At 37.1% G+C, this 27,150-nt stretch overlaps 1 protein-coding gene across 4 annotated transcripts; it reads right to left on the bottom strand.

Annotated features, from left to right (window-relative positions):
• Positions 1 to 584: 584 nt before the first annotated feature.
• lats2 (large tumor suppressor kinase 2) lies at positions 585 to 25,254 on the bottom strand. 4 transcript variants are annotated; one of them, NM_001128256.2, is made up of 10 exons: positions 25,083 to 25,250; positions 21,352 to 21,453; positions 18,827 to 19,221; positions 7,486 to 7,618; positions 7,197 to 7,399; positions 5,868 to 7,010; positions 5,132 to 5,714; positions 4,843 to 5,025; positions 4,624 to 4,730; positions 586 to 4,362 (listed from the first exon to the last, which is right to left on the bottom strand). In NM_001128256.2, the coding sequence occupies exons 3-10, from the start codon at positions 19,178 to 19,180 to the stop codon at positions 3,832 to 3,834; spliced, it is 3,237 nt and encodes a 1,078-aa protein (NP_001121728.2). In that variant the 5' UTR covers positions 19,181 to 19,221; positions 21,352 to 21,453; positions 25,083 to 25,250; the 3' UTR covers positions 586 to 3,831. The 4 variants fall into 4 exon arrangements, with proteins under 4 accessions (XP_021334416.1, NP_001121728.2, NP_001410663.1 ...); XM_021478741.3 differs by having other exon boundaries at positions 585 to 4,362; positions 5,868 to 7,399; positions 21,213 to 21,453; positions 25,083 to 25,254; NM_001423734.1 differs by having other exon boundaries at positions 5,868 to 7,399; positions 21,229 to 21,453.
• Between the last annotated feature and the right edge of the window lie 1,896 nt (positions 25,255 to 27,150).

Here is a 27,150-nt window from a genome sequence, read left to right as displayed (position 1 = left end):
GCAAAATTCTGACCCAACCATCTGAATGTCGCAGCAGAAATCAAGACTTACCAAACCAGGCAACGTTTCTCAAATCTTCTATTGTCTAATTTTGGTGAGCCTGTGCCAATTATAGCCTCAGTTTCCTGTTCTTAGCTGACAAGGGAGTCGCCCGGTGTGGTCTTCTGCTGCTATAGCCCGTTTGCCTCAAGGGTGGACATGTTGTGCATTAAGAGATGCTCTTTTGTGTACCTCAGTTGTAACTAGTGGTTATTTGAGTTACTGTTGCCATTCTCCTCTGACCTACACTGAGTGCCCGCCATGTGATTGGCTGATTAGAAATTTGTGTTACAAGCAGTTGGAAAGGTGTACCTAATAAAGGGGCCAGTGAGTGTGCATGCACATGCGCTCTTCAATCTGAAAAAGGTATATTTTTTGTGAAAAGGTTAATGGTGGAAATAAATGGTTTAATTAAAAAATGCTCTTGTGTGTGTCTCATCAGCTAAAAATATCTTGGGTGTGTCCCAAACACATCTACACACAAACAGACAGAGACGTGCACACGCTCACCCGCATGCACACACTCACACACACAGACTCAAAACAAGAGAATGATTTGTTTAATTTAATTTAGACATATACATTTACACATGAAGACAGCAAAAGCATTTCTTAAACATTCTCAATTCATACATATGTGTAAAAAAATGAGATAAATCCAAATGCATACTGTCTGTAATACTGTAGACACAAGGGTTCAAAAGTTAGCTCAGAAAAGAGGAAAAATAAGGATAAAAGAATACAAAAAATATGTATATCTGTATAAATATGTTCAATAGTAACAGTATTGTATAATACAGTTAAAGGTTACGTCAAAAAGTCCCAACCCATTCATTCCTTAAAATACAAAAACATACATTAGAGGAAAAAAGTTCCATCATCACACAGCTCCAAACACAGTCAAAGATTGTCAGTCAACATTTTCAAAAGTAAAACAAAGAATCCATCCTCAGCACAACACACGCATTACATTCAAACCCTAAACCTGACTCTGTGAGAGATTCGTAGAAAGCTCATGCCTTTTCACTGAGTGGTCCAATCTGACAAATACAGGGAAGCAAAGCATCTGCAACACTTGCTGTCACACTCCATTCTACTCTGATTGAACCAAAAACATGATGACAATTTAGGTACAAGTCTGAATTGAATATATTTTTAGGAATTTATGTGACTTTTAGGAGTGAGCAATATATAAAAGCGGATCATCACTGGCTGTTACTTTAAAACTCATCCAGTCAGACGTCATACAGGGTAGTTTGACTGACTTCAATCAAGCTTCACTACAAATGATTAAACATTATTATATGGACTTATTAGGGATCCTTATCACTGACCAATCACATACAATGTGTTTCCATATCCACCATGCTACGACATCCAAATACATCTCCTTCAGAGTCTCAATGACAATCATTCACTCTTTTTTTCGTCTTTCTCCAGCTATCATCCAAATGCCGCCTCTTACGTTCAGGACCGGCCTGAGTGCAAGAAATGACGGCATTTCCATTCTTTCCAGAAATACTGATCAGCACGTGGTAAACACACCCACACATTCATTAGAAGGCACACAGTTCGTCTTACATCGGATCAATCACACTGACAATCAAAACCACACTTTTTACACAAAGAGAAAGTATAATTGAAAGGTTGATGATAATATAGTGTAATATTAATAACAATAAGCAGCATTGGGTCATGAAACTATATTGAAAATAGATATAAATCAATAGAATATATACTTTTAGATAGCATAATTCAGTTTTGAAGTTATAAAGGCTATTTGTTGTATTTAGAAAACTATATAATGTATTTCTGTATTGCACATAGTTATACCATCAGATACATTTTTCTTTTGTAACTATCTTTCACCATTTTCGTTAAAGTTTTTGCCTCAAAGTATTTTTTACATTTCAGTCATAGACTGTCTTGTTGTAATACTGTGCTGTGTGAGCAGCCTTGATGACAAAACATCTTGCAATTGTTTGATTACATTTGTGAGTGTGTGTGTGTGTATAATAAAATAAGTTCACTGATAGTGACAGACAAGATCATTTCCAGTGGATCTGGATAAGCAAGAACACACACAACAAAACCACCCGTCTGACTTTTAAGATCTTCTTATGAAACTAAATGCAATTAAGATGAGGTGGGAAATATGATACATTTTCTGAGATAAAAAAACAGAGTTACTTGTGATGAAAGGCGTATAATCTTTTTGCATAACTAGAAAAGGATATAGCTGTAGCCTCAGCTCTTGGAGTTAATTTATATAATTTGTTCCGGATAGCCAACTGCAGCGGTCTGAGAAAACACACTTCAAAACAAAACGATGTGTCTTGCAAGTGTTAGATACACACGCAAGCAGCTGATGAATGTAAGCAGCTATTGGGAACGAAATCATTAAGCCTTAAAACAATGAAACTATTTAAATCAAGCCAGGCAAGGTAAATGCTTGTTGAATTTAAATACCACCTGAATGAAACAGCAACTGATATAACACAACTAAGCAAAAATAACTAATTTTAAAACTGCAATGCAACTGGTAAGCAAACATTAAGCAGGATTTAGGCCTTTTAATATTCACAATTTAAGAGTGTTAATTACCTCTTACATTTTCATATTGTGAATGATATTTTCATATCATATCCGTTTTTTTGTGGCATTATGTATTTAATGACTATACTTATGCTTAGCCTCAGCTCTCAAGTAACAGGCGGTTGTTTAGACAATTGAAGTATGTTTTAAAAACCTTTAATAATTGTAATAATGGGAGTTTTAAGATCCCATGTCCATGAAGTGCTGCCTGTACATCAAAACATTTTATTTTAATATTGTGTCATGACTGAGAGCACCGTTAGGCATGAAACATAAATGAAGGATAACTGTATTATATTTACAAAAGACTATTTTATTAATTAATTAATAATTTATTGTCATTATTAATTATTAACTGCAAAATCCTGCATGGTCTTTTGGACAGACTTTGCATGAAGAAGTGACCTAATACTGTCAGTCCATAATATAGGACTTACATCTTCGAAAAGAAGACACTTGACAATGTCACTCTGAACCACTTGGTGGCGCCACAAAATCCTCTAAAACAAAGTTTGCTCGCTTTAAAAAAAGACTGAGATCATATAATTCCAAATCTGGCTTCAATACCGCAGAAAAAAATAGGTTTTACAGCACATTTATGGATTTATAGCTATAAAATTCAGTTTGGTATTATGAACTTTTAAAAATAAACCACAGAGCTACCATCCCAAGCCAAGCACTCTTGTAATCCTTCACCATAAACTCTCGGGTGTTTGGAATGTTAGCATCACCAGGTTGAGAGAGGTGAGGGATGTGTTAACATATGACGTAAGACTGGGACTCTTTCTCCCAGTGGAATAAAAGAATAGGACACGGTTGACACACAACACACTAACCATGAGTAGAGTGGTTTAAACGTCAAACCACAGACCAACAGCTACACATCTCTGTTTTTGTGCTCTCATAGAAGAGTATCAGTCACATCAACGTCCATATGCAGCTGCAGGTCTTGTGTATTTCCTTGGTCCCAGGTCAGAGCTTCAGTCATTTTTAAATGATACTGCATAATGGTTTATGGGAATAAACACATTTTACTTGGAACTTTCTGCACTAAATTTCTGATGTTCTTCCAAGCATTTCAGGCAACACCCTGAAGAAAAAATAGTGTTGAAAGGAAGTAGAGAAGATGCAGCGTGTTAACTGGTGAGGTCCTCCATGGGTAAAGGCAGAGCAGCATGAACAACCAATCCAACGTTTTCACACATAAACCGGCTCACACCCTTCCCCTTGCTCTTCCTCTTCATGGGCCTCTTCCTCCTCCAGCTCAGGCTTCAGGCTGCCGGCCCCGTCACTGCTGGACAGGCTTTGTGTCGCCTCTAGGGGTTTGGGATAACGGAATGGACAACCATTATCATCAAAAAATCTTCGGAAAGTAAACTCATAGAAGGCATGTTCAGGGTGTTTGCCGTGAGGAGAACAGAGGGTGTCCCAAGTGCGGGTGCTATCCCCACTATCACTCCAGGCGCCTGGGCCTCCCTCCTCTTCAACAGGATCAAAGTTGGATGTATCCATGGGGTGGGCAATTTTTGGTCGATATGGTGCAGGTTGTGTCCGAAGATTGCTGGAGAAATCCACCTCGGAAAAAAAAGGATGAGCCTTTATTTCTCCAGCCCCATTGCCTCCTAGACGCTCTTCAGCAGAGCAGCAAAGCTGGCCAATAATATCGACTGCCTCTGGGCTTAGTTTTACTTGTGGTGGCACTTGCAAAGTGTTCTCCCAGTTTATCACCTGTAGAGGTAGTGACATCAACAAAAGTTTATTTCTTGTCATCAAAACTCTTAACCTCAAATATTATAAAATATTATTTAAAGAAAACAAAGATGTGCAGTCCTTTTTCCTGCATGGGCACTGTCTTGCCTAATTGAATCACCTATTCAAGTTTTCAGGATTACTAGAAATTTCCAAGTATGTTGGGGTTGGTTGGAACTCTGTATGATACTTGCCCTCCAGGAGCAGGATCAACTAAAAACATGCATACAGAACTCTTACCTTAAGCTGCGTCTCTGTTGGGGTTGGAGCAAGAAAGGGTGGTTGGCCAACCAGCATCTCAAACAGGATCACTCCCACACTCCACCAGTCGCACAGCTGTGTGTATCCTGTGTATTAAAATTAATTAAAAGGAGCAATTAAAAAGAAAAAGGTTCTATAGGCACTAGCAATTCTTTGTAATGTCCTTGTACTTCCGAGTGACTATGTGAATATTCTTACCTTTGCGCAAAAGCACCTCAGGGGCAATGTAGTTAGGGGTGCCCACCAAAGAATGCGCCAGGCAGCGCTGGTGTTGTCGAGTTGCTCTCTGTTCCAAAGTCATCAGCCGGTCACCACAACGGCAATTAGACACATCATCCCAAAAGTCACTTGGCTCCATGCTATCCTGTCGGATATGGTTCCCTATTCAAGCAGTGCAAAGAGAGAAGGCAACCAATTCATTGGATTTAATAAACACTGCAACAGCATTAAGGACTTTTTAAAGGCTATAAGCATCACCTTCTCTTACCTTTTTGGTAATACTTTGAGTTGTGAGTCCATCGGAACCCCGTACATAGACCAAAATCAGTCAGTTTGATGTGTCCATCCAGGTCAATGAGGATATTGTCTGGCTTGATATCTCTGTGGATGAAACCCATCTTATGCACACTCTCAATTGCCAGTGTCAGTTCTGCCACATAAAACCTGGCTAAGACCTCTGGAAAAACTCCCATACGGATCAGCAAGCTCATCATATCTCCTCCAGGAATGTAATCCATGACAAAATACAGATTGTCTCGGTCTTGAAATGAATAGTACAACCTGACTACCCACTCATTGTCAGCCTCTGCTAAAATGTCCCGTTCAGCTTTAACATGGGCTACTTGATTTCGGTTAAGAACGTCTTTCTTTCGCAAAGTCTTCATTGCATACAAGGCTCCTGTGTCTACTTTTCGGGTTAGACACACCTCACCAAAGGCCCCAATGCCGAGTGTCTTGATTTTGACAAACATTGATTTGTCCATCTTGGCACGTCGTAGTCGATTGTAATTGGATTCCTTCTGGTAAAGCATCTTTCTCATCTGTTCCTGCTCAGCCTCTGAAAGGCCAGCCTAAAATAATGAAAGAGATTGTTAGAGGGGACTCAGTTGAAAACAAACAAAAAATATACCCTTTTATGGATAACTCAAAGAGTTAACAACTCAATTATACAAATTATAAAGTAAACGGTGTTCTTTGTGATAAACAGTTCCAGCATAGCTTACCTTGGACATCTCTTGCTCCAGCTGCATTCTGCGATTAAGTTTCTGCTGGTATGTCTTCATCACATTCTCCACATGTTGCTCCATGTAGAACTTAAAGGCAAATGGAGAATAACTCTTAATACGAGACTCCCTCTTCTCTTCATCACGGGCATTTTTTCGTACAGGCACAGGTGATGTCTGGATCTGCTTCTTATCCTTCACAGCCTTTTCTCCTTTGCCCATTTTCACTTTGTCTTTGAAGATGGATTCCTCCTGCTTTCCTACCGAGGAACTCTGGATAGTCCTACCTGTGGCACTGACATCTTGAAGTCCACTCATGGCTACAGGCTCTAAGGATGCAGGCTCAGGTCCAGATCCAGACACAAGCAGTGTTTTGGGGTAAGGTGGAGGTGGGCATCGATGTTCTTGACTGGGTTCCAGGGTAAAATTCTCATCTGGGATGTATCCAAGAGAATCCTGTGCTTCCGGGGATTGTGCACTCAGCCACCCTGGATGGCATGGTCCCACTGCTGTCTTCGGCTCAGGCCTCATGACCCGTATACTCTTAACAGGTGGCTGAATTGGTGGAGAGGTCACTGCAGTTATTGTGTTAGGTGGGCCCAAAGATGACTCTGGCTTCCCAGCAACACTAGCTGTTGGGGGCAATGTCTGCCTCACAGTCACCTTTTGGTGGTTGTTGAAAGAATTGGTCCGACTGGGGACGCGTACCTCCCCTCTGAAGGGCCCTTGTGGCTGCCTGGCTGGAGGAGTCCCCTCAGGACCTTGAGCTCCTGGCCAGTGATGCTCATACAGGTCAAGATTTAAACTGGCCCTGGAAGGGGTGAGAAGGCCTTGAGGAACATCAGAGAACTCCCCACCCATAGCTCCAGGGGCAACACCTGGGGGGCGCTGCATCATGTGAACCTGGTGTGAGGTGGGGCTAGCTTGGCGTGGATGTGAATGTGGTGGCAGATATAAGTTGGGAGCATAGCCACCAGCATTTTGGCCCATTGCTGCTTTGCTTGGCATATTGACATAATTTTCTGTAGTTAGTTGGGGCATCTTATTCTGAAAGGAAGCACTTCTTTTGACCCCGTAGCTGGAATTCTCCATCATATGCGACCTGTAGTCATAATGTGCTCCAGGCCCTCCTGAGGGCTGAGACTGGATTTGCATGGGTGGTCCAGACACACTGTACCCCATCATGGCCTGGTCAATCCCACTAGGGTATCCTTTTTGCTGGGCTGGACCAGGGGTGTACATTGGATTCCCAGTATTATTTTGAGGAGCCATGTTTGTGGAGTAAGCACCCATACTTGCAGGGCGTCCCATCGGGTTTCCCATGGTAGCACCCTGTGAAGGGTTGGCAGGCGGTGGCATGTAGTTCATGACAGGTGGTCCACCCATGTATGCCCGAGCCATTTCACCCTCAGCCCCATAACTAGCTCCCTCATACAATGGTGCTCCCATTTGATGATAAGGGGGAAGTGCACCATCCCCACTGCCTTCCATTGCTGTCCTGTGGTCCATCAAATTTGGCATGCCACTTTTTCCTATAGGAAATATTAATAGGTTCAAATACAGAACATAATTCAAGTCATATCATAGGTATAGTGAGTGTGCTTTAGTATTGTCTTGCCTGGGGAAGTCTGTTTGATGACACGTACAATCTGTTCAGTGTGAGGATCAAGGTAACTCATTTTGCTAATGTATTCCAATGCTGCCTCGATGTTACGGCTACCAGTCTGTTTCAGGGCACGCACTGCCATTTCCTGTTTTAGAAATTCAAGCAGAGAACTATTAAAACAATTGCAAAGCACACATCAGAGCAATTACTGTCATTATGCACTAATAAACACAACTTCTAGAATCAAATAAGTTTTCCTTAAGATCCTGACCTGCAGCTTTTAAAAATTATATTACATTGAGATTTTACTCAATAACACAGAAGATGCTAAAACAAGCAGAATCCAATTGTGTTTTTTTACACCAGCTACTGAAAATATTCGTTTGCTACATGCACCAGTGTAACCTAGAGGGATTTGCCACTGGAGAAAATGAGCCAAAGTAGCCTTCTTTACTACTGAGGTATACATAATATACTTTTACTACTTAAAATTGGCCCTTGTACAGTTTTAGAATTTGTAGTGGACACTAGTGGTTGTGGAAAATGCCCATATTAAACGTTTAATTTTCAGATAAATGCATATATGTGTACAAAATTTACATTTGAACAAGCCTATAAATATAAACCGGCCTATGAACACCTACAGTACATAATGGTCAAAATAACATTCTCTGCAGCTGCTTCCTCTGCAAGTTATGCACAAGCTCCTTCCTGTGCCAGGCTACAAGCGTACTATGACCGGAGATTGGCACATTCAACCACACAGTAAGAAACTTGCAATTATTAATGAATTCCATGGAAATAAATCTCACTATTCAAAGTGAGACTCACTTCTGATTTTTAAAGTCTTTTTTGTACTATTTATTTAGTGCTTCAATGCAATGTAAAGTGTTGTGTTAATTAAAATTATTAATTTAGAGGCTCATTAAAAAAAAGTAGTTCTCCTCAGTTTGAATATATACTCATGATTACCTTCCAACTCTGTTTCAACCTGAAGAGGTCTTCAAATTAATCAAAGGTTTTCCTTGTCACATTTTGTAAGGACTGTGATCCAAGAGAAAACTCAAACGTGTAAAATATTCTATGAGTAGAGACCCACACCTATTTGAGGAAATCCCCTTGAATGGCATATGACCTCATTCAGAAGACATTCTGCCCAAGTCAATTTCTACAGCAGCACAAGCTGTGTTACGCTGCCTCTGCTGGGCAAACTTGATACCGCACCAAGCATGCCATGGAAAGAAGAAAATGCCTAATTCAGCACATACTTGTGCATTTTGACCTCTGTGTATTCAAAGAAATGCCAACTGGCAGAGTGAAATAAAGACAAAGTTACAATAGTAAAGAGTATTTCTGAGCTTTGGTCAGACAATGCTAAAACTCATGTCCAAATAAAAACTGAATGGGTGTAAACAAGCAGACATTCAAACAGTGAGCACACTCAGTATTGCAGCGCCACATCCACACACATTCTACACATTCCCAGAATAGTTTAGAATTACCCTATGTGTATCTTCACCAGCATGTCTAAATGCGTATTCACACATTTGCTGGAACTTCGGTTAGTACTGTACAAAACACACAGTCTGGGATCGCCGTCTCAGAAGTGCCAGCACTTTCTGTTGCATTCCATCACTGTCCGCTCCAAGGGTGTGTGCCTTCACATCCCTCTTAGTGATTTAAAGGCGCCACTCTCTCTTTTTAAAACACACACACAAAACAGTCCACCATTGACTTTAGTCTGGTTTCGGGAAGGGCTGGGTCTGGTTTGGCCCCAGGTCAGAGTTTCAGCCCTGACCTCCACTGTCAAGGCGACAGATGTTCAGGACATTCCACGAGCCAGGAAGCAAGAATTCTAGTTATGTGGAAATCTATGCCTCAATCTATGTTCAAATTGTCTCTCCCCCTCCCCTTTTTATTTTTGAGAGCATTTTGTTCTAGTGTGTCTTTAGAATTCATTTGGTCTGTTCCAAAATATCCCGTTTGTATTTACACCCTCGTCATGACCACAAGCCTCAATGCTACACTAGACGTTCAATTTCTGACTGTGGTGTCTCTATGTACACACATGAAAACACAAGCTTTTCTCCTTTTAAAAGTAACCCCCCCACACACACACATTTTCTACTTAAAGTATTTTTATACATTATTCGCTGTTCATTCTGAACAACTTCCACTTTGACCCAAATTCTGAAACACATTCCGCCATTAAATTTGAGAATGAAAACCATATGGAGGACTCTGAGATTTTTGACCGGATGGACAACATCATCCTCATGATCTGCGAATGGATCCATAAGTGCTCAAACAGCAGATCATGATGCTAACAATGCCTTTGTCATGGGTTCAATTCTTACAGATTTTCAGAACATACACCTAAACACTAGCAAACAATACAGCACCATCAAAAAATAAATAAATCTTAGCCAGACTAATGGAATAAGAAACAAAATAAAATGACGTAAAAAAGGAGAGAGAAAAAAATTACAATACAATAATAATTACAGAGACATTATTAACCTATAAATCTAAGAAAGGGGACCCATATTTTGTCATCTTCTGTTTGCCAAATCTAGAGAAACGTCACCTTTCTAGCTTGAGGGCAGAAACCATTTCAGCTAACCATTTTAAAAACCTGGAGGTGACGTGGATTTCCACTCCATCGAAGTCACTCTGTTGGCCAGCACCACACCAAACATAAGGGAGAGTTGTTCATGTTTAGGCCAAGTTAGAGCCTGGTCTGAACATCCAAACAATGCTAATTCCACATCAATTTTAATGTCCATTTTAAAAGCCTGTGAATAAAGTCTGACGATACTTTTCCAAACTTCAGATACTTCTGGACAGGAGTAGAATATATGACTATAGGCCCCGACTGTGCACACAAAGGTGAGGATGCAGCTTATTAAGTTTGGCTTAAATAATTTTTCATTCATTCATTTTCTTGTCGGCTTAGTCCCTTTATTAATCCGGGGTCGCCACAGCGGAATGAACCGCCAACTTATCCAGCAAGTTTTTACGCAGCGGATGCCCTTCCAGCCGCAACCAATTTCTGGGAAACATCCACACACACATTCACACACACTCATACACTATGGACAATTTGGCTTACCCAATTCACCTGTACCGCATGTCTTTGGACTGTGGGGGAAACCGGAGCACCCGGAGGAAACCCACACAAAGGCAGGGAGAACATGCAAACTCCACACAGAAACGGCAACTGAGCCGAGGTTCGAACCAGCGACCTTCTTGCTGTGAGGCGACAACACTACCTACTGCGCCACTGCCTCACCTTAAATAATTATTGTTAGATAAAATCTTTTGTAACACTGAATGAATTTTTACCTGCACTTTAATCAATTTAATGCACCCTTGCTTAAAATTATTCATTTAAAAAGATTAATAAAAAATATATAATAGTAGCCTTTGTGATCTTAAAATTTTTTTTTATAATTTGCTTTGCCCTTCTTTTGGGATGACATTCACCATCTATCTTGCTTTTAAAGCAACATCCCACCAAACACTTTGTTCATTTGTTAGGCATAACTTCCACTTTTCATGATCCAATTGATTCCTAAAGTGGGAACTAGGGCTGCACAATATATTGTTTCAGCATTGATATCGCAATGTGCGAATCTGCCATAGCCACATTGCAGGGTCTGCAATGTCAAGCTAGGATTATAATTAACCAGCTCAGAGTAAATGATTTAATCACAAAGATTAACCCTAATATAACTTAGAAAGATTTGTTATTTTTATTTGGATGTGTTTTAAGGCCTGTGATAAAGATTTCAAGTTATTTTAAACTATTTGTGGACAAGAAATTATAAAGTTTTTACACTTAAAGAATGACTGTGTTTATTTTGTACGACGAAGACTCATTACAGTCTTATTTTACATTAATTTCTGTATGTCAGTACTGTTAAACCACTGAAAATCATCTAGTGTTGCTTGTTTTATTTGTATTATTGTTCTGTTGATTTTATCCATACTTTAATTTGTTTATTTTAGAAATTTCTAGATAATTTTGAATATTTTATGCAGCGCTAAAAGCTCTGCCCAACATTAATTCTTGTTAAATATCACATATCCCCCAGAAACATCACCTATTTCAAATGGCGTAGTTGACTTTTAATGTCAAAGCTATGTTACAAAGCTTGTGGTTGTAGACTGGTCATATTTGGTTGCAGGAAAAGCCTAATATAAACATTCAGGCCAAGTGCCAACATGATATGCCAACACACAGTACACATGTATCACATCACGCATATTTCCCAAGTACACAAACATCACATGCATGATGTATACAGGCAGCGTTTTGGATCCTATGCTCAAAACCACAAATCCACAACATATGTCATGCTCATCTTCTTCCTGTACCCCCTCCCACCCCTTTCATTTCCCCAACCAAAACATTTCCGCCATCAAAGGTGGTTATGTAACCACTGGCCGCATTGCTGTGTAATTTGTGAGGCGAAAAACCAACGATAATGATCAAACCAAAGAAGCGCAGGGAAGGACCAGAGGCAGGCCTTTACCTTCCTGGAATGTGCGGAGGGTCAATGGAGAAACACAAGCCCCAGTCACTAAACTAAAAATACCAAGTCACACACCATGACTGAGTCATTTCACAATAATCACGTTATTACTAATAATAAAAACATGCAAAAAAATACCCAGACCTTGGGATGGGAGGTCTAGGTGCATGTGGTGTACAACGAAGAACTGACTCACACTAAATCTGAATACGAAGTCAGACAGGCTAAGCCACAAAACACAAATGTCATGTTTTTGTAAAAAAATTTTTTTAAAAAACGTCAGCCCACACATTAGGACAAAAACATGCCAGGGATCGAGTGTATCCAGAGGAAACGCCCATTTACTACAGAACTGAACACTTCCTCTTTGTGTATGAGTGTTGTACATGCTGTAATAAAGGCAGTGTAAGACAATCCATCTAATGATTGTGAAATTCTCACATCTATGAGATATTACACTCACAGCCTTTTGAGATACCAAGTGCCTTTTTGGTCTATTTTATGGCCAGTTTTTCCCTTAAGGGCAATCAAAATAATTAATAAATAAACCACTGTTTAATGTTAGGACTGTCACAATTAATAAATAATCATCCAGTTAATTATTCAACTGTTTAAATGAATTATTATTTAGAAATAACATTATTACTGTGGAAACCCAAATAAACTTTATACATTTGATTTGATTTATTTACTATGAACAGAAAAATCACAAAACAATTCTTTCAACAAAATACATTTCAACATGGTCGAAATGGAGCGGGGTGAAACACAATATTATTAAATACATTTGTTTATAATCTAATCCGTTTTCTTTTCTGTACATACCCAAGAGTATATACCCAATGTATGATCTGGAACCTTATTGTTAATATTCACATATTTATTGAATGAAATGTCTGTTGAAATGTGCAAAAAAAAAAAATCAGCCAGCATCAGGACCGACATCGAAAGATAAAACGGTCAAGAATGTACGCAAACAACATGATCCAAATCAAGTCTGTCTCCATACTATACTTCATCTGATAGCATGTTTCAGCTTCCAGAGACCTAAAAAAGCCCCATTCCAGTCTCTATTTAGCCCTGTCATAAAGGCAGCTCGGCTCCCTTCAGCGAGGCCTCGTAATTCCACTGGGCCGTGGTGGATTTCTCAGTGGTGTTGTGCATGGGCTTGAGCACAGCATTCCTCACATGCCGAATGCAATCACAGAGCCGCTCTCTGAGCTCCAACTCAACATTAGCAGCAAAGCCCCAACACATATTCATTAACGGCCTGACAAGGGCTCTGTATTAGAGAGTCTGAAACAAAGCACACTAAACATGCTAAAGGCCTTGCATGTCTGACACGCGTAAATAAACAACATATTATTAAAAAAGGCATACTATGCATAAAATTGGCATCATTCATTCATTCATTCATTTTCTTTTTGGCTTAGTCCCTTTATTAATCAGGGGTCGCCACAGCGGAATGAACTGCCAATTTAGCCAGCATTTGTTTTACGCAGCGGATGCCCTTCCAGTAGCAACCCAACACTAGGAAACACCCATACATTCTTGGATTCACACTCATACACTATGGCCAGTTTAGTTTATTCAATTCACCTCTACCGCATGTCTTTGGATTGTGGGGGAAACCGAAGCCCACGGAGGAAACCCGTACGAACACAAGGAGAAAAATGGCGTCATATTTTGTGAAAAAAGAATATCAAGGCTAACAACTATATTTTGGTCATTTCAAATAGCTACCCAAAATGTAAAATATCTGCCATGAAATGTAAATTTCTATATTTACATTTAGATTTTCATTTTAGATTATATTTTAGTAACCACGTTATGTGAAATATTATAAATATAATTAAACTTACTATATATATATATATATATATATATATATATATATATATATATATATATATATATATATATATATATATATATATATATATTAGGGCTGTAACGATACACCAAACCCACGATTCGGTTCGTATCACGATTTTTGACCCACGATTCGATTCGTATCACGATTTTTTATTTTATTTTTTTCGTGTGGGGTGGGGAAAAAAAAGATTTTTAAAACTATTTTTAATTAACATTTGAAAAATCTTTATAAACTAAACATCAAAGAACAATATTAACTATGCAAATTATTAACAATATAAATAGCCATATATAAAATAAATAAATAGCCAAAGCTATATCACTTCTGTTTTCTTTGTAACAAAATACTGTTGAAAAACCAAACTAAACTCCATTGTTTAGATGGTTCAAGCATGTTGAAAATTATTTTTCAATCAAGTTCTCTGCCATAGAAAAAGTAAATTAAATAGCTAGGGATGCTCATTTCGTTAATTTTGCTAACCGACAACCGCCGCTCATTAATCGGTTATTAACGGTTAACTGGTCAGATTACTATTAATTTTATATTAAACAAATTGACGTGTCTATTTTGTGTATGACACATTAAATATTGCATTTTAAAATACTGATTTATTTTTATATATTAATAGCGGAACAGAACAACAGAGCATCTTCACGCACCTGCAGTGTTTAGCACAGAAGAGCAGAATAATCTAAATAAAATGAATAAAATAAATAGGACTGCCCTAAATTATTTTCACTTAAATAATTAATTTATTTTACAAAACGAAAATACTGACTGATTCTTTTTAATACCCGGCATAGGCTTTTTTTCCAATCATATGTTTATTTCTTCCGTCAAATAAAAATCGCAGACTTCCTCAAATTGCTTGCTCCACGGAAAATATGCATTTATTTAATGCCCCGCTGTTATTATTATAATCACAAAACCTTTTACATTTTAATAGAAATACTTATTTTAAAGATTATGTCCTGATATAGCCTATGGTTTACTCTCTCTCCCTCGCGGTTCAAGTGCGCGCGCTGCGTGATGAAAAGACAACAACACGCGCGCATATGTAGACTTTTTGTAAACAGTTTGTTTAAATATGATATTGCATTAATCTGCGTACATGCTTTATAAGCTGTAAAATAAAAGGTAAAGCCTATTTGTTGCGTTTATTACGCAGATCCAGGTCAACATAAGCGCTGGTTTAGTATCAAGGTCTGTATCAAACAGCAATATTCTTCTTCCATTTTGCTTCTTTAGCAAATGTGTCTGTAGGCACAGGTTATACGTTATCATCCCGCAAATTAAGTATGCCTTGCAGTTAAACAAGTGGCCGAAAACAAGGCGGACCTCACTGCCTTTATGTTGACAAGGAAAAAAAGAAGAGGTGCGGTCCTCTTATGAACGACTGAATCAGCTGGGTATCGATTGTGCAAAAGTGTTGCTGTCTGTGTTGTTACAATTGTAATATTTAATACTATTGTGATATTCAAGATTTGTATATTCATACAGCTCTGGATAACTTAAAACAGCGATTAGACCTTCAGAGCGGTGTTAATGCGTCCTGAAGTAAAGCGAAACGGCTATAAACTCCAGCAAGATAGAGTGATTATATGCAGAGCCATATACCTTTATCTCTAAATAAAGTATAACTATAGGAACTGTGTTTATTTTAACTGAAAGCTTCGTCGTGTTTTCTGACCTCACGCACCTGTCAGTCAGCACTCTCAAAGGTTCAAACAGAAAGCGCACTGCACGGTTACAGAAAAGTTTGGCTGTTACCTGACATCTGGTAAACGCCCATCCCTCTCTGCGCAGCCACATTAACAGTGTGAGCAAATCATCGTATATGCGCTGAAAGACGGCCGCTTTGAAAGCATTGGCAATGTTTCTGGCGTTGTCGGTTGTCAAGCGGGGTTAAGTTGGTTTTGTTTTTGATATTCTTGACACATTCAGACGGCCCCTTACTAAGAGCTCCGTGCGAGCTCTCCTGGCTAAATATTGCGAGGGCTTAAACGGAGCAGTGCTTGTAATGTCGAACGAAAAAAAGTGTTAATTAGCTCAACTTTTGCAGGCACGCGTGACGTTATTGGAAAGGTATCACGGGGTGGGTGTGTCGCGATTCTTCCTTATTACACCGCGACACAGGATCGTAGATCTGAGTGTCGCGATTTCGATTTTATATCGTGTATCGTTACAGCCCTAATATATATATATATATATATATATATATATATATATATATATATATATATATATATATATATATATATATACAGTTGAAGTCAGAATTATTAGCCCTCTTCAAGTTTGTTACTTCTTTTTTAAGTATTTTCCAAATAATGTTTAACAGAGCAAGGAAATTTTCACATTATGTCTGATAATATTTTTTCTTCAGGAGAAAGACTTATTTGTTTTATTTCGGCTAGAATAAAAACAGTTTTAAATTTTTCACGAACCATGGACATGGACAAAATTATTAGCCCCTTTAAGCTATATTTTTTCTCGATAATCTACAGAACAAACCACTGTTATACAATAACTTGCCTAATTCCCCTAACCTGCCTAGTTAACTTAATTAACCTAGTTAAGCCTTTAAATGTCTCTTTAAGCTGTATAGAAGTGTCTTGATAAATATCTAGTAAAATATTATTTACAGTCATCATGGTAACAATACAATCAATCAGTTATTAGAAATGAGTTATTAAAATTATTATGTTTAGAAATGTGTTAAAAAATCTTCTCTCTGTTAAACAGAAATTGGGGATAAAATAAACAAGCGGTCTAATAATTTAGGGGGCTAATAATTCTGACTTCAACTATATATATATATATATATATATATATATATATATATATATATATATATATATAGTTACATATATATATAGTTACATATATATAGTATATATACACCCAGTATATATATATAGTAAGTACTTACTACTATATATATTTCATGTTAGTTCAAATTAGCCAAAACTATTTTTGATTGCTTTAGCTTACAGCATTTTGTGGAATGTGTCTGTTTGTCAACTATACAATGGAAATCATTGGTCAGCAGAACTGTCCTGTCACCAACATTCCTCAAAATATCTTCCTTTGTGTTCCACTAAACAGACAAAGTTATTCAGGTTTGGAACAACATGTGTTCATGGGTAAATGATGACTCTACTGATCTCTTCTCAAATTCATCCACTACAATTAAATACAAGGACCAGAGTGCAGGTAACACATTTAACTAAAAGGTGATTGCACAATGGCCAATAATGCACACACCAACACAAATACACAACAACCAGTTACAAAATACTACGGCAGTATATTCTAGTATAGTATTTGTTTGTTAACTGATCCATAACTAACTTAAACTTATATTAGGATAAAGAGAGTTACTTAAAGACAGACATGAACCACAAGACACAAGCCTGTATACATGTTTGTGTTTTGAATCAGATCTGATTTGGCTTCTGCCACTTCCTGTGGGGTAGAGATGTTCCACTGAGCTCCTCAAGAAAAAGCTAAATAGCCAAATAAATTGTGAAAACTGCAGTTTCAACATCGCACTCAGTATTATGTAATGATTTCAGATTTGGCCAAGACTGCATAGACAGCGCTGAATCAGTAAATATCTACTGTAAGGCTGCAAAATATATCGTTTGAGCATCAATGTTGCAATGTATGTATCCGCAATAGCCACATCGCAGGATTAAACAGGATTATCATATTATAGTTGAACAGTATAAAGACATACATGATTTGTTGAGTCATTGCAAATTAACCATAATTAGTATATCATCTGCATGTGTTTTTAAGGCATGTGTCTGTGTGAGCATTTCAAGCCACTTTAAAAAGTTTAGGCACAAAAAATTTGTACCTTTAAGAAACAATTATTTTATTTATGTGCATATACGATGAAGATAAACCATACAGTGTTATTTTACATTTGATTATTCAGTTTGTGCCTGGATACTGCTAATCTTTGCTCTATTGTATTTATCAGTGCTTGTGATAGGTTTATTATATTTTATGCAGATGTGCTCTCCCACAAAATCATCACATTAGTCTAATTTTATGTATTCTTTCCAATTACTGCTATTCATTACATCTGATGAAATTATACTCATTATCGCATTATATATTGCAGAACAATAACATATTGCAATGTCAGTTTTTTTACATCATGTATATCACGCAGCACTAATTTACTGAATATTCTTCAAAGCTGCATATTTCCCAAGCACTGCTCAAGGCTCAAGAATTTTCACAAACATTTCTAAATGTGTGACATTTATGATGAGTAAGATGAGCATATTTCAAAAAAGAAACAACACTGGCCAGAATCAATAGAATTTATGAAGATATGAGATACACAAATTGAAAAAAAAAATTATATATATATACATACATACATATATATAGAGATATATATACAGTAAATATACACGAGGAAAAGCCACTCTAGAGTTTGAGTAAAGCTTAATTTAGTTTATTTTGTAAATTTCTGATGGTATTTCTTTCAAAATTAAAAAAGAAGAGATTTAGATCACTTTTTATATAAATCTCAAACATAAAATGGAATATTTGTTTATAATCATTTTTAAAAAACACAATGCCAATGTTTTTATTTAAGATGAGTTTATTTGGAGTTAAAGTGCTGATTTTCAATCATAGCAAATCAAAAACAATGGGGATTTTTTTATTGAAATAAACATGATCCCACCTTTATAGAAAAAACAAACATTAACATTTTACTCAAACATAAAGCTAATAAATGTCGAACATCCAGAAAACTGAGAAGTTTTAAGTGGTCTCTTATTTTTTTCCTAAAACTATACGTTATTGTTATTATCAAGTTACTGTTGACTACAATTCATATCACAATATATACATTTATCTATTTGTATTTAGACTGTATAAATAAAAATGTATATGAAACAAAGACTTTTACCTGATCGCAACCGGCATTGACCAGATCCTGTAGCATCTGTCTGCTGACCTCACCGGGATGCCCGGAGCTGGATCCTGGACCTGAATCATTGGCATAGGGCCTCAGAGACTTGCGGATCTCTCGGAGGGCACTCTGGTAGTTGTTAAACTTCTGGGGCGGCCGGAGCTGCTGTTGTCTGGCAGCCTGGTCTTTGCCCTTTGAGTCTCCACCTCGACCACCCTCTCCTCGAGAGCTGCCTCCATGAAGTGCCTGACTCACCAGCTTCGCTGGCTGTTTCAGACCCTCCTTGATGTCCTGCAGGCGCTGGCGTGTGTTGCCCACATATGGAGTGGCAGGGAACGTCTTCGGCCTCATGAGTGAACTTGGCCTGTTTTCTCTCACACAAACTCTTCACACTTGGAAAGACAGAAAGATTCAGTAAGTGAGCGCCGGATACTCTGGAAGTTGCATTGGGTCATCAATGCAACATTCTTGGTACATAAAATGATGATTACAGACACAAACAATACTGTTGATATCAGTTTCCGAACAATGTTTTACCAGTTGATGAACAATTAAAATCTGGCCAATCAGAATCTATCCTGCTTTAAAGAATGCAATCATTTAAGTCACCATGTGCTAGCTACAACAAAATTATGTGTTACCTTAAATTTGTGTATATATATATATATATATATATATATATATATATATATATATATATATATATATATATATATATATATATATATATATATATATATTAACAATTATCATTCCTGGTTTGACAAGTCATTATGTTTGTAAAATAATTATTACTTAATTAATGTCAAATAAGCTGCCAGCAGCTCTATAAAATGTCTATCCTTTTTTTTAAGTTTACAAAAATTACAAGAAAAAAACTTGAATTTTATTTTTCTCACTCAGCAACAAATTACATAAATTCATAAAATCATCCAAAAAGTAGGAATAAAACAAGTAATTATAGTTTCCCTTTATTATAAACACAATTTTGTTATAAATGCTAAGCCTAAACTAATTTGTTTAAAATGAATCTAGCAGGGTAAACGTGTTCTTCATCGGGTTCTTTGGCATGTTTTGCTAGCTTGATGATGAATCGGTTTTGTCAGAATGCGTCAAAATTAAAATAATGGCTTATTATTATTCATTCATTTTCGGCTTCAACCTTTATTAATCATAGGTCGCCACAGTGGAATGAACTGCTAACTTATCCAGCATATGTTTTACACAGCGGATGGCCTTCTAGCTGCAACCCATCAGTGGGAAACAGCTATACACACTCACATTCACACACATAAACACACATAAACAATTTTAGCTTACCCAATTCACCTATAGCAGGAATCCAGACCACCCAAAGGAAACCCACGCAAACACAGGCAGAATATGCAAACTTCACACAGAAACGCTAACTGACCCAGCCAAGGCTCTAACCAGTGACCTTCTTGCTGAGAGGCGATCATGCTACCCACTGGGCCACAGTGCCACCCTAATGGCTCATTAGTTAATGTTATTTAATGTACTTATTGACATGAACCAATTATAAACCATATTTTACAGTAATTATTAATTACTGTAATATTAAAAAAGATGATTAATTTGTTAATTAATCATTTAGTTATTAATATGCAAAGTTTTACTTGTTAACAATAGGTAATATAAATACCTAATAACCTTGACCAACATTAACAGACATGAATTATACTGTAATAAATGCATTGTTCATTTTTTGATCCTCATGTTAGTAAATAACTTAACATGAACTAATGAAGCATTATTTTAGCGTTACAGAACTTTATTTACGGACAAATTTGACATTGAATTTGGGATGATGTAATAGTGGCAACAAAAAAACATTCATGCTTCTACCTGGCGACAAGTGAAGATTTATTTTTATACATATAGAAATGTACTCTTAAATAATGCATTTTATTTTTTATTGAACTCTTAAACAATGACATTTACGATTTGTTCAAACTACTTATTTAAAATGAGCAGAAACAACACAATTCTTAAGCTCTTTTGTGACAGCTTAATTGTTGTACGTTCATTCCACTTAAATTTGTAAAAACTAAAAAGCTAACTAAGTTGGCGGTTCATTCCACTGTGGTGACCCCAGATTAATAAAGGGACTAAGCCGAAAATGAATGAATAAATGAAAAAACTAACTTTATTCCTTCATGTTGCCCCAACACAAATCCTTTTGTTTGCATTTTTTACAGTGTATTAATAATAATCAACAAGCTAGAACACTCAAAAGTTTAACCTTATGAGTTTACACTATTTAAAGCCTGATTACAATATCTGACCCCAAATCAAATTATGCACAACATATATTGTTGCATGGTTTGTTAAATCCTAAAATAAGCCAAACAACTGTACACACCCAGACTCAATCTGACCTGAATAGATAACACAGGCTGCAGTGAGAAAGATGTGAGTGGAGATTAGCACTGCTGTTGTCGCTAGTCTTTGTAGCTGCTGCCTCTTTGGCTCTGGTGTGCGCTGGATGCAGGTCTACTCACATCCCAGCAACCCTTTCAAGGCTCACACTCCCCCTCCTCCAAAGACATGTGAGGGTTTACGTCTGCATGCTTCTTCCATCCCAGTCTGGTATGCATGTTTGCCTGTGGGGACAGTGGTGGACAGAAGGGTCAGAAGGGGAGATTTGGGCAAGTCAAAGGCCCTGCATCATTACTCTATGTCAAATACTGGAGATTGATTGAATCTCAGCCCCTCTGTCAGAGCTTTATAACGAAACACAAGCAGGTCAGCTACTGTCTTAAAGCTAAATATGCAGTTGGGTGTTTTAATGTAAAACCCCTCCTTTAGATATTAAAATTAAAATTACTACACAAAACAAACAATAACATGCTTTATATACACTAGGGCTGCACAATATATCACTTTAGCATCGATATCGCAATGTGATCATTCGCAATAGTCACATCGCAAACATTTGCAATGTTGAGTCTGGATTATTATTCATCATTTTGCAAGTGTTTTTTGAGGCATTTGACTGTGAGGGTTTTAAAAACATTCAGGCCTATAAGAAATTGTACTGTTTGTAACTTTTTTAATTAATGACGATTGAATTGTTAACAATTCAAAGACTTTGCAGTATTATTTTACATTTGATAATTCAATTACTGTACACCTGAATACAGTTTGACTCACCGGTAAAAAAAATAACACTTTAACATCTTTTTCTTTATTGAATTTACTTACGTCTGTAGATTGTTTCTTAAATTGTATGCTCATGTACTCCCCTACAGAATCATCCCAATTAATCTACAATGATCAATTCTTTCCAAAATAGTTATTCAAAATTGTATTTATATCGCAAATTACAAATCACAGAATAAAAAAACGCAATGTTAGATTTTTCCAATATCGTGCAGCCCTAATATATAGTATATTTTGCCTCATAATAATGCTTGTGCAATTAATAAAATTTATTTTTTACTTTGATGCAGTTTTTACATTTTTCTATTTAAGAATCAATTCTAAACTAAAAAAAGAAAAAAGCGTTTTCTCTAAAAACACTCCTAACATAAATTAAATAATAAAATAGGAAATGTTTCTTAAACACTAAAATAGCATACTAGAATTTTTCTTAAATGATTTCTTAAAGATGACGAGACAACAACAAAAAAAACACTTGATAATCAGGAATAAATCATTTAATATATGTATATATGTCATATTACTGAAGGTTTACTTTATTTCATAAACATAAAATAAGATTTTATCTTTAAACAGTATCTGTGAAAAGCCGTTTTCTTGCTGAAAACATTCTTTTTATGGGAAAAGCTAAAACACAGATCAAGGTTTTATAACTTTGACTTTAAGCTCTTTGATATTCATTTATATTAATTTTCCTTCGCTTAATCCCTTAATTCATCAGGGATCGCCACATCGGAATGAAAAGCCTACTTTTCCTGCATATGTTTTACACAGCAGATGCCCTTCCAGCTGCAACCCAGTAATGGGAAACACCCATATACACTTATTCACAATCATACAGTACGGCCAATTTAGTTTATTCAATTCACCTATAGTGCATGTATTTGAAACAAGAAACACAAGAAACCCACGCAAACACTGGGAGAACATGCAAACTCCACACACAAATGTCAACTGACCCAGCCGGGACCTAAACCAGTGACTCTTTTGCTGTGAGGCGACAGTGCTAACCACTGAGCCATTGAAGCTCTTCAATATTACATTCAAATGTAAGCTTCAATAGAAAATACCTTGAATGTAAAACCGGAGGCATCATGAAATGTTTAGTCATGTCTTCACTTTATGCTTGATATAATCAAAGATTTTTACACAGTTTTTTACATTTATCAATTCAATTTGCAAGTACAACCCAAGGTGCAGAGCATTCATTCAAACACTTATAGAAGATCAGAGACAATCTCGAGAAATTCATCCTTAAGAAAACAAAAATTAAATAAGTTCATATTCATTTCCATACAAACTGCCTAACGGATCATTTTCTGTACATTATTTATTAACAAATGGCAGTGAGTGTATGCATGGCATGCATTCCACCATAGAATAAAAGTAATATAAACTATTGTTATTAGTGATAATAACTGCAAATGTATATCTTGCACAAAGAAATTAAAAAAAGTCATTTGTAACATAAAATATAAACTCAGAACTGAAGATAAATGTAGTATGGAAAAGTATTTTAAAAAACATGCACTGCTAATTTTCTACTTCTATGAATTCCACTGAAATTTATCGATATTCAAAACAAACTTTAAAGACCTTTTATGCTCAACATATCGTCTTCTTAGTGTTAGAAGGTTCACTCTGGCATTTTTTGTCAAAATTGAGTTATTGACATATTCTTATTAAATGACAACTTATTTACATTATGGGATGTTTTTTATAAGTTGTTTACATTTTAAGACATTTTATTTAAAAAACAAATGTTACACACATACTGTTTGCTATTGAATGCAAAAACTTTGAAGCTCAATATCTCAAAATCATTCAGAAGCAGATAGAACCTTAAAATTCCAAAGTGACGATGTACTGATTTTTATTTAGAGCTGCATTAACTTTCAAATAATTAAAATGTTAAATTGTAAATTGTGTTTAATTATTACTTATAGAAAGAGCAAGCCAAACAATCCTCCACATATCATTTATTGCAATAGTCTTTCATTTATTATATGCTGGCACTGAAAATAATGCAAGTTATGCTGGCAATGGCACTGGCAAATAAAGAGTTAAATAAAAAACATTTTTTTGAATATTTTTCATATTGCTGATATTTGTCACAATATCTTCCCAGCAAAGTAGAAAGTAGGAATCCACATTTCAAGAGCACAGTATCATAATGACATGAATATTCTGGCTCCCCTCTACATTAACTTATAATCACTACTCTGTAATCATCACAAGCCCAAAAATTCAGACAACACACAAAAACAACAGGATTAAATATGAAAACAGTTCCCAACACATGTCATCATCATCATCATCATCACACATGTCCAACATGAAAATAGGGGGATCATTTCGTGGGTGGAGTGAATTACACAGTTTCAAAACAATAAACGTGTAATGCGATCGCCCCGCTGTAGTACATCATCATCTAAACTTACAGTACGGCTAAAAAACATCTGATTTGGGGAAAACATCTGACGGCGCGAGACACATAAACAAAACCCTGTGGGAAGCAGAGCTGGTTTTGTTACGCACGAGTAAAAATACAACTTTACGTTAACTTACCTGCAGCTCGTGGCAGCGTCTACTTCATCACCAAAAACAAACCTCTAAATGAATGTAGACATACGTTGTATTATAAACGCTAGTTACACATTTGTTACCTTGACATTTTGTTTAACATATAACAAAGCCACATATTACGCCACACAAAGGTGTTTTTAACATACATAATCGCTTATTATCCTCTTTAAAGGAGCAAACATGGGGTATTCAAAATGCTTCTATAAGCACAAAGTACCGTTAATACGGTTTACAGTCGCGGGGCCTAGAGGACGGTCCCAGCGCTTCAGAGGGACTGGAGCGAGAGGAACGCAGATCCGCTGGAGCAAATCCGCATTCCAGCGCAGGGAGAATGTGCTGTTCACTCCTATCCCACTTTAAATGAGAAACACGGCCTATTTACTCAACTTACACGGCATTTACGAGCGCAAATCAAATGCAGAATCCCCTGAAACCAACTAATGCCCAGCTTTTTGAAAAGTTTATAAAGTTTTGAGCGACTCACCATGTGAAATAAGCGGTGCCTTAATCCAAGGAACTGATTTAAACTTCAGTAAAGTTGCGGACTATCTGTCTAAAGATTTGTTGGCCTTTCTTCGTCCTCTCATAAAAAGCACGGAGTAAAAATCATGGGATTGTCCTCCATTTTCTCGCCACTCACGGCGGAATTAGAATGCAGTACAAAGTTGGACACTTACTGCATTGTTAACATTCCAGAGGAGTCACGTGAGGCGGCCATGCACGTCAGCGCTGCACATACCCTGGGCGGGGCTTCCGACATTTACAACGCTGAGATTCTGATCTGATGCACACAAGCAGATATGTGCAATGGCAGGAGAATATTTCACTATTCCCCTACTTTGCTGGTCTATTTTAAGTTGCTCGCATAGGTATTACCGTTATAGCCAAATAATTAATGTTATAACTAAATAGTGAATGAAATAACTAATTAGTGAACTAAATAGTTCCCAGATCCTTCTTGGGCTTCTCACTCAACTGATTGCTGCATTGCTTTCTTCAATCAATCACTGGTTTGTTTCAAGTCCTCAAAGAAATGAAATATTACATATAATTAAGAGACCAAAGACCTTAGATTGTAAAACAGGAGATTTGTAGTTGACACATGCCATTTCATGTTGTAAATGAATAAAATAACACTTTCATCTGTTCTTATTTACCTTGTAAAATGTATTTTGAACCGGTATCACTTTATTTCGATGGTCTCTTTAATGCAGTTTGTTGAATTGAAGTTACATTGCATATACATGCCAACTAATTCTCAACAGATTATGTAGACTGATAGGTTGGGGTTAGGGTAGGTTGACATACTTGAAAATTTCTTATAGTCAGTGAAATGTCTGTTAAAGGAACTGTATCGGCACATATTAGACACTCTACTAATACACAAATGAAAAGTAGGGTTGTAAGGTTTATCGGTACTATGGTAGTATCGTGATACTATGTCTTCATAATACTGGCAGTGCCACTGTAGTTTGTTAGTATTGTCATTAACAGTCTGTCTACAATATATAATGTTGCATGTGGAAAAGTCACTAAAATGCTCAAGTTTCGGCAACAATAGACCATTGTATTTTAATAGTCTATGGAGCCTTCTAAGGTTGCAAAACTGTGTAGAAGTCACACTTTTTAAGGTAGCCTATTGCATATTTTTCTGATGCTTCAGTTTGAATCTAAATTCATTAATTTCTGCTCCTGTCAATACAGTTTAAAGGGCCATGAAACCCCCTCGTTTCAGCAGGGTGTTTTCACACCTCTACTTTGGAAAAAGTCAGAAAAGTGGGCGTGTCCAGCTCTGTTTAGGGGGGAGTGTCGGAGGAACTAAAGTGGGATGGGGGAGTGTCGGAGGAACTAAAGTGGGATGGTGTGGGAGTGTCTATTTGGGCACGCGCGAGTTTCAGTCAAAATACACACACATGAGAAAGTGATGGTGTTTAACCTACATAGACATCTGTAGTCGAATTATTTGACAAATTATTAAATGTTGGACTTTAACTGCAGTTTGGCTCTTTCATTCAGGGAATTCATTCATGCCCCTCGCGACAAACGTGATATTTGATTCGAGGATCTGCTCTAAGCGTGTATTTTTCATGCAATGTTTGATACCGCACGGCGAATGAGAGAAAAAAAAACTCTGCATTTCCCGGAAACTTAGATGCACACGGCAGGTAGCGTCAGAAAGCCGCGTTTGTTATTCCGGTCACAAAATGCGGTGCTATGTTTGCACTCAGTGCAATAGTTAACCAATGACTGTAAAAAATATGGACGACGCGACAGCCCCTTTTCCCATTGAACGCCTTGAGGGCAAAACGCCTGCTTGGCTCGCTCGGCCGCCGCATCTGGCTCGATTGACTCGGGCTGGAATCGGGCAGTGAGTCCAGGCATCCGGAGTAGGTCCAGCAGAGGTAGTCAGTCTGAGCTCTGAGGGGTAAGTCTCCGGCAGGCGAGAATCTAGCCGAACTGGTCCGAGTGTATTTTGCCATCTGGGTGGCTAGGCGTGTATCAGCAAACTAATAAAGCCCGAAAAAAGCCCTGACCTTAGCGAATAAACAGTG

The sequence above is a fragment of the Danio rerio genome, chromosome 9, assembly GCF_049306965.1.
Source record: "Danio rerio strain Tuebingen ecotype United States chromosome 9, GRCz12tu, whole genome shotgun sequence".
NCBI classification, from domain to species: Eukaryota; Metazoa; Chordata; class Actinopteri; order Cypriniformes; family Danionidae; genus Danio; species Danio rerio.
Note: the sequence above shows the minus strand (reverse complement) of the source record. Positions and strands in the feature narration are given on the sequence as shown.

Bases quoted from the DNA above. Each gene is read 5' to 3' on its own strand.
- lats2 (XM_021478741.3), bottom strand. From the start codon at position 19,180: ATGAGGCCGAAGACGTTCCCTGCCACTCCATATGTGGGCAACACACGC. The intron at 5,715-5,867 runs GTAAGCTATGCT...TCATTATTTTAG, and splicing joins TGGAGCAAGAGATGTCCAAG to GCTGGCCTTTCAGAGGCTGA. The intron at 5,026-5,131 runs GTAAGAGAAGGT...CTGCTTGAATAG, and splicing joins CTCAAAGTATTACCAAAAAG to GGAACCATATCCGACAGGAT.